We start from the raw sequence: 14,584 nt of genomic DNA, 5'->3' as shown, positions 1-14,584 counted from the left end.
GTCCCATTTGAAACTTGCTGTAAGATGGCCTATGAAATAAAATTATACATCTTACAATTGATATTGAACTTTTTCTTCAGGTAGCTAGTTTCCCATTTGATGACCATAATTGCCCCCCAATTCGATTGATAATATCTTTTTGTCGAAGTGATTACTCTTGGCTGAAGGAGGATATTGAGAATGTTGTGGTCGTGCACTGTAAAGCTGGGATGGCAAGAACAGGGTTGATGATCTCCAGAGTCCAGCCTTCTGTACTTGAAGGTTCGACCCAATGAACATTTTCTTGAAGAAATGGGAGTAAATTTAATATAGCTACACATTTCTTGGTCACAATAATTGTTAACTTGTTATCTCTTTGCAGTTCTTCCCCACTGCTGAAGAGTCGATGGACTACTACAACCAGAAAAGATGTGTGGATGGAAAGGGGCTCGTTTTGCCAAGTCAAATTGTGAGGAGTTTATTTCTAGTGGTTTTCTGGGTTTGGTTTTAGTAGCTGTTTATATCATGTCGGATTGCCATATATTTTCCTGTTATGCTCTCTAGAGATACGTCAAGTACTTTGAACGCATCTTAACATGTTTCAATGGTGAAGACCAGCGTGGGCGCAGGTATTCTTCTGGCAATGCAATGTTTATATTTTATCTTTGGTTTTATACTAGTGCTGACATTATGTTTATACAGGTGCATTCTTAGAGGATTCCAGCTTCTTCGTTGTCCTTATTGGATCAGGCCCTCCATTACAGTGTCTGATCATAATGGTATGACATCTTTTGTTTGAAGGAATGATTGGTGATTCTTTTTGTTATATACGCGGAGTTTCTCATACACATAAGATGTTATTGATGAATAAATTAACTCCTATGGATGGACATGAAGATGAGGTTTTCTGCCCAAGCTTTTAGTAGCATGCAGTCGTAGGAATATCATAATCATTTGTAGTACTAAGCCATTAACTGCTACTGGTTTAGGGCATAATACTGGCTTAGTCATGTTTAAAATACTAGTCGTAGCCTCCAATTCTTAATTTATGTTTGAATCTTCCTGACAACAACTAGGAGAGTAATCTCATAAGGCTATAATTGGCGTAATTTACTTCCTTATGCCTAAGGTGCAAACCCACAGTTTGATAGTCTTGTCTCTAGTTACAGGCTTACAGCTCATTAGAGGCATTTTCAGTTTGAATTAATCTACGTAATCCAAGGGGTAGAAAACATGGAAATTCATGGGTAATGCTGGGGCCTGGGTTGGAATGCTTTAACAGGCAGTTGCAGAACTCTGAGCCATCATTTCATATTAAATTTTCAGATGCATTCTTTCACTTGTAGCATTGTATTGTCCTAAAATTCGTGTGCCTTTCAGCCTGTATAATCATCATGAGCTCCAATACTTTCTCCTTCTGCTGGTGTTCTCTTCTCCACAAAGAATCATCAACGTACCAATGATCTCTCTGTAAGTTCGGTTTTATTTTAGTTAGTCTGATCGCCGCCTATGGTATTTTGAAAATTTCCATTTGAATCTCTAGAGCTTCCTTGTACCAATTTGAAATTTTGTGCATGTAATTACAGCCAGAAGATTTTTGGTTTAGCGCACCGAAGGAGTTATGGTTTTTGCTTTGCCTGGGGAGCCTGGTCTGTCTGAGTTAGCTGGAGACTTTAAAATTCATTTTCATGATCGCCAAGGAGATTTTTACTGGTCTGTAATTAGCCCCCTCTCTGTAAAAATTAGCTTGTTAACAAATATTTATTAACTGATTTTGCTGTGATTCTGTCCTTTTGAACTCAGTTGGCTAAACACAACAATAATTGAAAACAGAACAATCCTGAAAACCAGTGATCTTGACGGGTTTGACAAGGTAAAACATGAAAATGTTATGACGAGACGATTTAATTTATGTTGTTCTGTCAAAATGACTTGTGATCTCCATTTCTTTGTCTGGTTGAAATATATTCTTCTCTGATGTTTATCGCCTCATTCGGATAATGTGTGCAGAGGAAATTACCTTCACCTGGTTTCCAAGTTGAGGTTGTGCTAGTAGATTATAGTGACCCTGTTCTGTCGAAGCCACCAACCAAAACAGCTTCAAATAAGCCAGAAGAAAGCGCAGGCACCAGTGCTTCAGCCGCTAATGGAGGTGCAGCAGCCCCATCGAGCAATGATAAAGACCCGGGATATAACAACAAAGATGATGTCTTCTCAGATGGTGAGGCGGAAGAATCTCGTTCGTCAACGAACAGGCAGCAAAATTCAGCCACGACCACCAAATCTGAAACGAGTACCGATGCAGATCAAGTTACAAGTTTAGTGCATTCTACCGAACAAGCTTCGTTAGGAAGTGCAAACGCCCAACAGACGCACACCACTAGTAACCCTATAAAAGATGCAGCCACCGCAACTGCTGCAGGCACTGAGGTTCAGGCTCGGAAAGTGAATTCAAGATAATGGCAGCTGACGCATCTTTTTTCAGTTTTGGAGATGAAGAAGACTATGAAAGTGAATAATTCTCCAACCCTATCTTACAGTCAATTAACTGTTGTATATCACAAAATACTGTCACGGCTCCTGTTACAAAATTGCAACAATCTTCGCTTTAAAATTTTAAACCGTCTTTTCTATTCTGTTTCTTTATTATTATTAAATAATTAAATTCCATCAAACAAGAACAAAAAATTTATTTATATGTAACTTAATTTTGAGAAGTTAGAAATGACCATCCAGTTCAGTTGGTTGAGTACAAGGTTCTTAACCTTGAGATCGTGGGATCGAGTCTCACGGAGGGCATTTCATAATTCGAAGGTCTCTTACTGAAGTTGCTCTCAATCTGGTGTTGGGGGTAGCCTACTATCTTACCTCCCCTTACCCCATACATATGGGAAAAAGGGACAGCCATTTTTTTAATTTTGAGAAGTTAAATTTAATATCGGGATTAAATCATAATTTTACCTTTATTATATAAATATTTATGCATTTCACTATTTTCTTAATTAATAGTAGTGTTAATATGATCAGACATATCACATATATATTTTGGATTTTAAATTGAATATAATTTAGGGGTGTAGGATAGAATTAACTCTCGATAGCCCAAATAACGTCCTCTCTCTCTCTCTCTCTGTAAACTTTTCCTCCACCATTTTGAGTGGGGATTTTGGTCAAAGGGAGAGGAGTTTTCGGTGCAAAATGAGAGGAAATTCAATACAATCACGGCGAACAATTTTAGCTGGTTTGAAAGATTCAGCACCAAAATGTAAGAAACAACTGCTTTTAAATTCAATCAAATTCTCTCTTCCACCATTAATACCTTCAAATCAAAAGTAATAAAATTATACCCCGACAGTTTCGGGGGGTGTATAATTAACACTCGTTTTCTTCCTATTTTTTACTGCCTTTTCTCAGTCTCCATGTCGGGTATTCAAGGCCAGATTCTCGTAGTTACTGGTAATTACTTTTCTCGAGTTTAGATCAAATTTTGTAACCTTGTTTTGACGTTGAATTCATTTGGGGTTTTTTCTTGAGGGCATAACAGTTGTGGCGTGTAAAAAGTTGAAGGATACTGAATGGCTTTCGAGGCAAGATCCCTACGTTTCCCTTGAATACGGTAGCTCCAAGTACCGTACGCAAACCTGCACCGGTAATTCTCTCTTGATTCATCAAGCTTTCATGTTGATTTGTTGATATGCATTTCCTGGGTTTCTTTTCTTAGATTTTAGGGGTCTTTGTTACAATAAATTTACATATTAATGAAATCCGCTCTTAAAAATTTATATAAAATAATATTTTTAGAGTAAATTAAGCATTTAGTATTTAAACTATTATCTTTATTCCGTTTTAGTACCTAAACTTTCAATTTTTTCATAACCATACTTAGTGTTTAGTTTTTAATTTATTTTAGTGCCCACCATTAAAAATATAACGCGTTTAGTACCTAAGTTATCAGTTATTTTAGTATCTAAAATTTCAATTTTTTCCAAACTTAAACGTAAATTTTGAACATATGTACTAAAATAAAAACTAAACTTTATGTATTGTTTTGAAAAAAATAAAAAGTTTAGGTACTTAAATGAACTAAAACTGATAGTTTAAATACTAAATACATAATTTATCTTATCTTTTATATATGCTAATAAGAAGAATAGTAATTCACTATAAATAAAGAAATCAAATTTGAAATATCTCAACTTAGTCTTCCAATATCTCTACAAGGTTATCTTTATAATGTAAATCTCAAAATTTGTAGAAACTAAAATTGATTGTATCTCAAAAATAATTCTCTCGGTCAAAATATTTGATCATAAAAAACTTAATCAATAAGATTACTTTAATAAAAATACGTATTTATGTATCAAATAAATTCAATTAACAAATAATCCTTACTACCAAAATTATAATAAAAATCTAATTTAATTACATTAAAATTGAAGTTAATAACTAACGCTATCTAACCCAAAAAATATATCTGATTACATGGTGCAAGACAAATAAATATTAGGCTGAAGTACACAAATACTCCCTCGATGTGATGTTTTGTTGAGTCCCCGACTATGTAAGTTATAAAATTATTTTCTGATTATAGAATGTTGTTTTGTTGAGTCTTCGACAATTAAAAGTTACAAAATAATCTCCGACTATAATATGTTGTTTTGTTGAATCTCTTGACTCTTGAAAGTTACAAAATAGTCACTCGACTATTCATATGTTTTAAACTCGTCATTTTCATTAAAAATGATGATCATTTGAGTTGCACGTTAACCTGAATACTCATCTATGATAAAAATCATATTTTGATAATATCTATTGGCACCATTGTTGCTTTCAAACAGTAACTCGACAATATAATGTAATAGAGAGTTGATCCATAAAATACAACTCAAACGATTTTGAGATCAAATTTTATCATATCCTAGTCAAGAGATTAACATACAGTTTAGACAGTTACTAATTTTTTAGCATGAAAAAGCGATTTAGGAACATATGAATAGACGGATGATCATTTTATAACTTTTAATAATCAGATGACTTAACAAAACATTGTCATATAGTCGAGAGACTATTTATGTACTTTATCATAAATAGTAATGCTCAAAATCGATTAATTTGAAATCCATCGAATTCTGGGTTTGATTTATAATTTGGGTATTGTTTCTAGATGGTGGGAAAATGCCCATATTCCAAGAGAAGTTCACCTTCTCCCTAATTGAGGGTATTAAAGAGATGCATGCAGTGGTTTGGAACAGCAACACTCTACATATTGATGACTTCATTGGATATGTAAGGTAACAACAATATCATAAAATTTCTTGCTTCTTTTAATTGGGATTAGGGTTTCTAATCTTGCTTTATGGTATTCCATTATTATTTTCTCTGAACAGAGTTCAATTGCGCAAAGTTATTTCTCATGGTTTTGATGATAACTTTTGGCCCCTCCAAACTAAAACCGGCAGGTAACTATTATCAAAATCTTAGTATTTTTCATTAAAATATACTAATTTGATATGTTTGAGTTTCATTGAGATGTCATTCTATAATCATTCGCATCATTAGAATTAACACCATTTCAACCTTTAAAGTATAAAGATTAAATATAAGGTTTTAAATATAATATTTTTTCAGATTTGCAGGAGAAGTACATTTGATAATGCATTATCCGAATGCTAGAGTAAGTCCATCTATTGCTTTACAACTTTATTCTCTACGAGTTTATCCTCATTAATACCATTCAAGGTTTTTTTTATAAAAAAATATCATTTTTTTCATTAAATATTATCAAATAAATTGATTTATTGCTAATATATATAGGTGAGTAATTGAGTATTCGATCGAGTCGAGTCTAAAGATATCAAATTTGTTTTCTTTAAATTTAATTGTATTTTTTTATAATATTATGTTACATATTTGATTAAGTTTAAATAACTTTCCCTAATCATATAAGATATACATTTATAATTTTTTTCATATTATTTTTCAAATGTGTAAGTGAGATTTATAATATTATTTTATAAATCAAATAACCCTAAAATTATAAAATATATTCATAAGATTGTTTTTAAGTAAGAGATTCTTTAGGACAATATATTGATGAGAGTATAAAGAATTCAAAAGAATTGGAGAATAAAAATTTATATAAAAAGCCGATCAAAGGATTAAATTGAATAAAATTGTATTAAATTGCAAAAAAATAAAAAAATAAACCTAGTATTAATAATGAGAATTGAAGCTACACATACATTCTACGATGATTGTGGAGCATGTGGTTTAAATTCGATCAAAATGGACTTAAAACAAATAAGTAATTGAAGAAATAAGGTAACATTTAAAGTTAATAGACTAAATTAAAAAATATTAAAAATAAATTAATTATTACATTATAAAATAATTAATTTTTGATTTTTTTAATTTCTTAAATTAATAAATATGTATTTGTACTCGAAAATCAAAAATTGAAATGCGTTAATCAGTTTTTTTATTAAAAAATCTGATTAATTTATATTTAGTAAGATCAAGTTTTGCTCATATATATATTGAAATATGAGGAAAATAATAATAATTGCGTATAGTATAAAACACACACACACATATATATACATATATATATATATATATATACTAAAATATGAGAATAATAATAATAATTTCGTATAGTATAAATGTATTGTTTGGATTGTTTTCAGCACAAGGCCTCAAGATATAATCAACCGTCAGCACCACCAGCATATCCAGCAGCAGCAGCTCAACCCCCTGCATACAATATACCACCACCAACCGCTGCAACTCCTTGTCCGGCGCTGCCGGCTGGTTATCCCGCTCCATCATATCCCGGCGCATATCCTCCACCCATGTATCATCCTGCACCAGACCCATACAGTGCATATCCTCCTCCACCGGGCCCATATCCACCGACGTCACACTATTATCCTGCTCCAGGTAACGTCGTAGGGCCATACACAATAATTTTATGGGCAAAGTACATAAATGGTCCTTCGACTATAGGATATTATTTTATTAAGTCCTTTAACTATTAAAAGTTACAAAATGATCACTTGACTATTTATTATGTTTCAAACTCGTCATTTTCAAATTAAAATTTGACAGTTGTCGAAGTTGGACATAAACATAATGACTAGGATATGATAATCGTTTGAGATTCTAAGATCAAAATTTATCATATCACATTTAATATATTAACGTTTATCTCAGAATACCGTCAATTTTTTTACGGAAAAGGATGAGTTGGAATATATGAATAGTCAGATGATCACTTTATAACTTTTAATAGTCGATGGGCTCAACAAAGCAACAATTTATAGTTGTATGAACCATTTTGTAAATTTTAATAGTTATAGAACTTAATAAAGTAATACTATATAGTTAGATGATCATTTGTGTATTTTAGTTTAATTATATTAGGTGAATTTAATTAAATGATGTCATTGACTAAAATTAAATATACAATACTTTTACTATTTGGATACTATTTTTATAATGTGTATAAATCTTATGAAATTATTTTTTTTAAGCTGGGTGGTATCCGCCGCGACCTTACCCACCCTATTAAAGATCACAACGGCGTTCCAACGGTTGAAGACGAATTGATCGAAGAAACGGATTGGAAGGTTCGGAATCGATTATTTGGTGTTGCAAGGGACTAAAATGATAACTAAATAGAAGAAAACGAGTGAAATTAAGTATTTTTTCCTTCCAAATGTTCATATTTTTTAAACAGAAAGATATATCCAGTTTTAGTAGAAAAAGGAAAGAAATGTTGTGAAATGATAAATTTTGTTCAATTTTTAATTTTTTTTCATTTGTATGAATGGTTACATTTTGTTTTGATTTTTTATAATTAAAAAATAATTAAAAAGTAATGTGTATTTCTTTTAATAAATGGTTTGGAATCCTAACAAAAACAAAAAATATTCATTAATTTATATAACCACACTACAAAAAAAATTGAATAATATGATATCTTGTTCGACCTGAGAATATCCTTGAAGTGTTCTTAAGATCCGCTTGAGGATCAAAAGATTGTAACTCCCAGATCTGAATTCGACTTGAATCCAGTAATCTAAGTGTTACACAGAATCATCAAGGTGTCTACTTGTTAAATTAAAAATCTGATTCTTCTTTCCATTTAAAAATACGATATGATTACCAAACTAGACATCCAAAATGGTTATACAATCTTTTCATAAATTGAAGCTTTATGACATATAGTTTGTAATTAATTAATATATTGTAAAGTTTACAACTCCAAATACATAATTAAGGGTTCTATGAATGCACATGCTCACTACAAGTAACCATACATTACTTTGTAAGGAATGTTGGAAATCCTACTGCAACAATGCTCCTCAAACAACTTGATATACTAACCTGTAAAATAAAACATCCAAACGCTAAGCATATAAAGCCTAGCAGTATAATCACTAATCTAGAGTAGCATATGAATCTAAAAAACATAAGCATGCTAGAAGACAGGGTAATAAGTAATAGGTACATGCATGATCTTAATCAAGTGCTACCTATGTAAGATACAATAGTTCTATCACTATAGTTTGAGCCATATGTTTCCCTTAGTATTCTACTAAGAGCCTCGCCATGAGTTTACATATATTGTGTCTCTAACCGCAATACCAAACAATAACATAATGCAATAAGCATGAGACATCAAAATATCGAATATATATATTTATATATGGTGGCATTGTCGTCGATTAACGAAAGTGCCTTAACACTGGTATTAAAGTAGCTCAACACTAATATGGAAGTGCATTAGCATTGATACTAAAGTGCCTTAGCACTGATGGGGATATATCCAAATATTATACATACATATACTTTAGATGATCGTCATGCATACAAGTAGCTCGGATGTCCTTATCGTTTTCTAAGTGCAAACAAAGGCATAAGTCTTATGGAATATTACATCATAAGGTTTTTATGGTTATCACGTGGTTATCTTGTCATTATTATCAATTATAACACAAGTAGGTGAGATCGCTCCCACTTACTACTATTTTTGTTATCTCTCCTAGAACGTTATGCAAGAACTTAATAGTATTTTAGTGTTTTATGCCCTTTAGGCAACTCGTATTCATTGCTACCTACTTGTATATTATAACTAGCTCAACACTCGATTCGGGAATGGTTTATTGAAAACAACTCCCCAGTTGTTCTCATCACACTTCTCATCGGTTCACCCTTGAACTAGTATAGAAACTTACATATCTTTAATTATAAGTGTCCACGTAGTACTCGTTTTCCTCTATCATGCTAGTCACATCGTTCATTGTCTCACTTGCTGGCACAATTTTTGGAATGATCCTTCATTCACGATTACTCAATATGTGTTTGATTGAATATACTCATAAGTATTTTACCTAATATGGTTACTTCGGTTGTAACTTAAGTCCCTCACAAACTAAGTCTCACCATTACGGGTCATCTTTAACTCTTGAAAGCCTTGATAAGGTCGAATCTAACCATCTGAAATGAGTAGTATCGATACTCTACATGCAATATCAATACTCCTAAGTCAAGTATCTATACCACTTTAAGTATAGGTACCAAAAACAGCTTTTGGATTACAAATTTTACTCTCAGTATCGATATTGTTACCCCCAATATCTATATCAAGGTTGTAATATTTATACTGATTCCTTAGAGTATTGATACTCTCTGTGTAAAATGCCTAGAAATCATTCTAATTCATTTAGTATCGGTATTGTTCGTCCACTATCGATACCCTAACCTAGAAAACCCAGAAATAAGCTCAAGAAACCCTAAAAATATCATTCTAAACACTCTAGTTTGATCTCAAATCAACTTCTAAAGCTTGAGGGAGTTATTTAGGGTCATTTAGCTATATAAAAACACTATCTTTACACCAAAAACATCATCTAAACATGAATTAAACAAACCCCCCCAAATATGCTCAAATACTCTAATCCCTAACAATGCATCACATTTAGGAAATTTATAAGATAACAAAGGATTATAAATACACTACCTTGGTTAAAGAATCCTAAAGTAAAGCTTCTTTAGCTAGCTATCACTCGTCTCAAATACTTGGATGACAAACCTTCACTTATTCTTGCAAACAAAGAACTCAAGGCTTTAAATCATTAAAATGAAGTTGCTGAAGGGGTTAAGAACAAAATTGAAGCTTAATATAAGTATAAAATGGCTCAAAGGACTCACCTTTAGCTATGACTCTTGGAGAGGAAAAGTGAGAAGGAAAGATGGAGAAGAATGAAATAAGGAGAAGAAGATAAATGATAATATAAAATCTTTATCTTTTCAGAAATAGGAGAATTACACTTTTGGTTGATACAATCCAAACTAGCTCCAACTTTCTCCATGACTTGATCACACCATGGATGTTATTCAAAGCTGATTCTAAGAGAGTTTTTCCTTACTTTATCCTTTATTATCTTCTACATGCATCACTTAATGATATAAGCATATTTGTCTCCTTAAACTTTGCTTGAATAATCATATGTTATCATTCACTTGCATACTATATGATTTTCATGCATAACATATGTTTCCACATCTTTACTTAGCTTTATATTATGTTTTACATATGTTTTAGATTCATTTATTATGTTTGCATATCATTTACATATAATGGCAGCATGTATTCATTCATTCATTAGCTCATGTCATGTTATTTTAGTTCATGTTATGTTTACATTAGCTCACTAGTTTTACATCTATATTTCTTTAACTCATTTGCATGTTTGCATCTTTTTTCTAGCTCAAATATGTTTTCTTAAAGCTCATGAACGTCCTATGCCTTCTATATAGCTTATATACATGTTATCTTAGCTTCTAGACGATCATTCATAGCTCATATTACTCAAAAACCTTACGACATCATGTATTTTACCTTAAATGAGCTCACACATTGCTTACTTGATTTTTTTGTTGATTCTAATAGGTGAAACATAAAACAAGGCATATTATGGTAGCTTGGTTAGCTAAAATGACAAGCATAGCAGCTCACACTAGCTCATTAATGTTATGGCAACTCATTTCATCACTTAAGGAGCTTCAACTTAGCTGGAGGAGCTAGAATGTAGATGAACTTAGCTGGAGAAGAGCTTTGGACCAAATTACTGAAAAGTGAACTAAAGGTAGCTGTAAGTAGCTGGGAGATTAGCTAAGGAGCTGAGAAGACCAAAGCAAACTAGCTTGAGTTCATCAAGTTATAGCTCACCTAGTTAGCTACCAAGACACTCACCTAGCTTATCTTAAAGCTAGTTCATCTCTAGGCTGCCCATGGACTTCAAGACATCATCCTATGGTTGTAGCCTAACCAAAGAATTGCAAGAAGACCCATGTGTATTCAAGTAGGCTACCATGTGCATCATTCAAGCATGTGCACCCCATGTGACATCATATAGGCGCCAAAACACCAAGGGATGCTTCCTATTTGGCCAAAGACTCATTCCTCTTCATTTTGGCGCCAAGTAACTTCCAAATGCATTTAAAACATCCTTAGGGCCGAGCCAACACCATACATTTGGCCAAGAGCATGTATTTTCATTAAAAACATGTTTTTTCAAAGGGGTTTCAACCTTAGTCGAACCATCATGTATCTATTCGGCCTATACCCTTTGAAAACTATAAATAGGCCATTAGTTTGTCTTTTAAAAACAATCATTTTTTGCTTGAAATCAATTTATTGTGAGATTATCCTCTTTACAAGTTCTTTTGAACTTTTATCGACTTATCAAGACACTTAGGTGCTTGTGGCATCAACCTCTTCTATTTCCATTGATACTTGTGGTTCATATCTCTATTATAGATAGAGGGTCCAAGTCTTATTCTACCACCCCTTAAATAGACTTATAAGGCAGGGTCTTTGCTCTATTATATCACTGGTTCTTCCTTACTTTATTTAAGATACTATCATATCCTTTTCTTTGTTTCATAAGCTCAAACCATTGCCATAACAATCATACTTCCTCTACCAATCTCATATCATAAATATCCCTTCATTTTTCATCTACAACAACTAGCAAGCCATTCTATTTGAGCCATTCACTTATTTGCAGGTTGTTTTGCTTCCTTCCTAGATCCACAATAAATTAAAGGTATGAGTACCTTACATCAAGCGATATTTGGAGCTTTGGTGTAAGAATAAACGTAGAACAACAACAACATATCCAAAATACAAAAAGAAGTGCAAGTCAAGAAAGTTCAAAAATCAACAAAGAACTTACAAACACTCAAGAAGAAAACAAAGGGAAAAGAAAAAGAAAATTGCAAAGAAAAATAAGTTTAAAGCACAAACAATAAGTTCTCATCACCAAGCAAGTCAAGTAAACATTTCTAATTGATTGTGGTGATAGAAAGGTTGTAAAGTGACTTTGTTATAAGTAACCCCTTTTCTTATTTTTTTCTTATTTTAAACCACCTTATTACATTACATTTGTTTTCCATCACCTTAACCAATTACAGCCGACGCATACAAAGTACTAAGACCTTGAAAAGTCTTGAGTAAACTTTTATTAGGACATACTAAAGATGACGAGAGGAAAACAACACATTGAGAGTGTGAGCATAGAAGAGGAAAAAGAAAAAACCATAATAAGTCCTGCGTGTAAACACGAGTGTTGAGTGACAATTTTCTTTCTTTGGAGTGTCTAAGAGAGGTTTTGTGAGAGTTTGATTGGTAAGGTCTTTTTTTACATTTCAATTTTTTTTACTAAAAATATTGCTTGATCTTTCATCTTCCCAAGAAATGGAGTACAATCAGTAAAGACATAATGCATTTCATACTCGTTGCCATGTAAATGGTAAAGTATGTCTTGTAGCCATTGCTGTTGGAAGTTGTGCAAACCTTGCTAGCACATATATGGTAAAAAGGATGGGTCTTACAATGATCAAACATTCTAGCCCATACAAATTGCAATGGTTGAATGACGAATAAGAGTTAAAGGTCACTGAACAAGTACTTGTGCCATTCTAAATCGGGAGGTACAAAGATGAAGTCTTGTGTGATGTTATTTCCATGAATTCAAACCATCTTCTTTTAGGTCGACCTTGGCATTTTGATAAACGAGCAAAACATAATGGCTTCATCAATCACTTCTCATTCAACCACAATGAAAAGAAGATCACCTTGGTTCCAATGTTGCCAAATCAACTGCATGAAGACCAAACTCAACTAATGAAAAACATTGAATCTATGAAGAAGCATACCAAAAAGAATGTCATGGAAGAAGTTTTGCATGAGAAACAAGTAAAAGTGGAGCAAGTTGAAAATGATAAAATGGATGTGAAAAAGATTGGAGTTGAAAATGAGAGAGATGAAAAGATTGAATTTGGGAGCAAATGGGAAAGTGGGTGTAGAAAGGAAAAAAGAGAGTGAATTTTTCTTATCTACCCCTACTCTTTCTCCTATTATTTCTTTTGTTTTGCAGGATAATCCAAGAGACATGTCACTTCAAGTTGAATATTCAAGAAACATGTCTTTTGAAGAACCAATAGTTGTGACATTTGGTGATCCTTAAGACATGTCCTTTGACGTTTAAACAAATATTCCACTTGAAGTTCAAAAAGAGGTATCACTTGAAGTGCCAAGAGTTGGGATCATTGATACGCCAAGTACATTGCACATATTGAAGGGAATTTAACAACCAATGGAGTTTTCTATCATTAAGCAACCAACGCCCATTAAGCATCCACCCTGGCTTGCTATTTTAATTCATCTTGTTAATAGTTTTTCATTTACTAACTTTGATTTGTTTTTCAACTTGTTTCATCATTATGGTAAAATGCTACCAACCTTAAAGGCAATCATTTGTAGAGGCACAAAGGTGAAAGGACATGGTGGTGAAAGGACATGGTCATTTAAATCAACACCAATGAGTCATCCAAAGAACAATTATCCTCACCAAGCGACGTGATGACTTCCACCAAGAGACAAACCTTTTCACCAATAAGCATGATGAATTAAAAGGAGGAATTGAAGAGATAGAAGTCATTTCCAAACATTGTGATGATTCAAAGAATAAAGAAAAATGATCAAGTTGGTTCGTGAAGAGATATGTCTCTCTCGTTCAAATGACATGTGATGGTTCCCAAACATTATGTCCTCCCATCAAAGGCCGTGAAGTTACCATATTTGAAGCCAAAAGGTTGAAGATTTCGTGTGAAGCATATATTGGAGGAAAGAATAAGGATTCAATCCTTCCTACATCAAGGTCTTTAATGAGAAACTACTTTGATTTTGAGGACAAATCACCTAAAAGAAGGGGAGTATGATACGATCCAAACTAGCTCCAACTTTCTCCATGACTTGATCACACCATGGATGTTATTCAAAGCCGATTCTAAGGGATTTCTTCCTTACTTTATCATTTATTATCTTCTATATGCATCACTTAATGATATAAGCATGTTTTTTCTCCTTAAACTATGCTTGAATAATCATATGTTATCATTCACTTGCATACTATATGATTTTCATGCATAACATATGTTTCCACATCTTTACTTAGATTTATATTATGTTTTACATATGTTTTAGATTCATTTATTATGTTTGTATATCATTTACATATCATGGCAGCATGTA

At 32.6% G+C, this 14,584-nt stretch overlaps 1 protein-coding gene and 1 pseudogene across 1 annotated transcript; both read left to right on the top strand.

Annotated features, from left to right (window-relative positions):
* Positions 1-47: 47 nt before the first annotated feature.
* LOC120151620 lies at positions 48-2,498 on the top strand (annotated as a pseudogene).
* Positions 2,499-3,336: 838 nt separating this feature from the next.
* On the top strand, positions 3,337-7,732 carry LOC120151606 (protein SRC2-like). Its single transcript, XM_039164000.1, has 7 exons — positions 3,337-3,435; positions 3,524-3,628; positions 5,144-5,270; positions 5,367-5,438; positions 5,608-5,653; positions 6,669-6,918; positions 7,512-7,732. The coding sequence occupies exons 1-7, from the start codon at positions 3,399-3,401 to the stop codon at positions 7,547-7,549; spliced, it is 675 nt and encodes a 224-aa protein (XP_039019931.1). The 5' UTR covers positions 3,337-3,398; the 3' UTR covers positions 7,550-7,732.
* Positions 7,733-14,584: the final 6,852 nt, after the last annotated feature.

This window comes from Hibiscus syriacus, unplaced genomic scaffold (genome assembly GCF_006381635.1).
Source record: "Hibiscus syriacus cultivar Baekdansim isolate YM2019G1 unplaced genomic scaffold, ASM638163v2 tig00111061_pilon, whole genome shotgun sequence".
NCBI lineage: Eukaryota > Viridiplantae > Streptophyta > Magnoliopsida > Malvales > Malvaceae > Hibiscus > Hibiscus syriacus.
Note: the sequence above shows the minus strand (reverse complement) of the source record. Positions and strands in the feature narration are given on the sequence as shown.

Bases quoted from the DNA above. Each gene is read 5' to 3' on its own strand.
- LOC120151606 (XM_039164000.1), top strand. From the start codon at position 3,399: ATGTCGGGTATTCAAGGCCAGATTCTCGTAGTTACTG. The intron at 5,654-6,668 runs GTAAGTCCATCT...TGTTTTCAGCAC, and splicing joins TGCATTATCCGAATGCTAGA to AAGGCCTCAAGATATAATCA. The intron at 6,919-7,511 runs GTAACGTCGTAG...ATTTTTTTTAAG, and splicing joins ACACTATTATCCTGCTCCAG to CTGGGTGGTATCCGCCGCGA.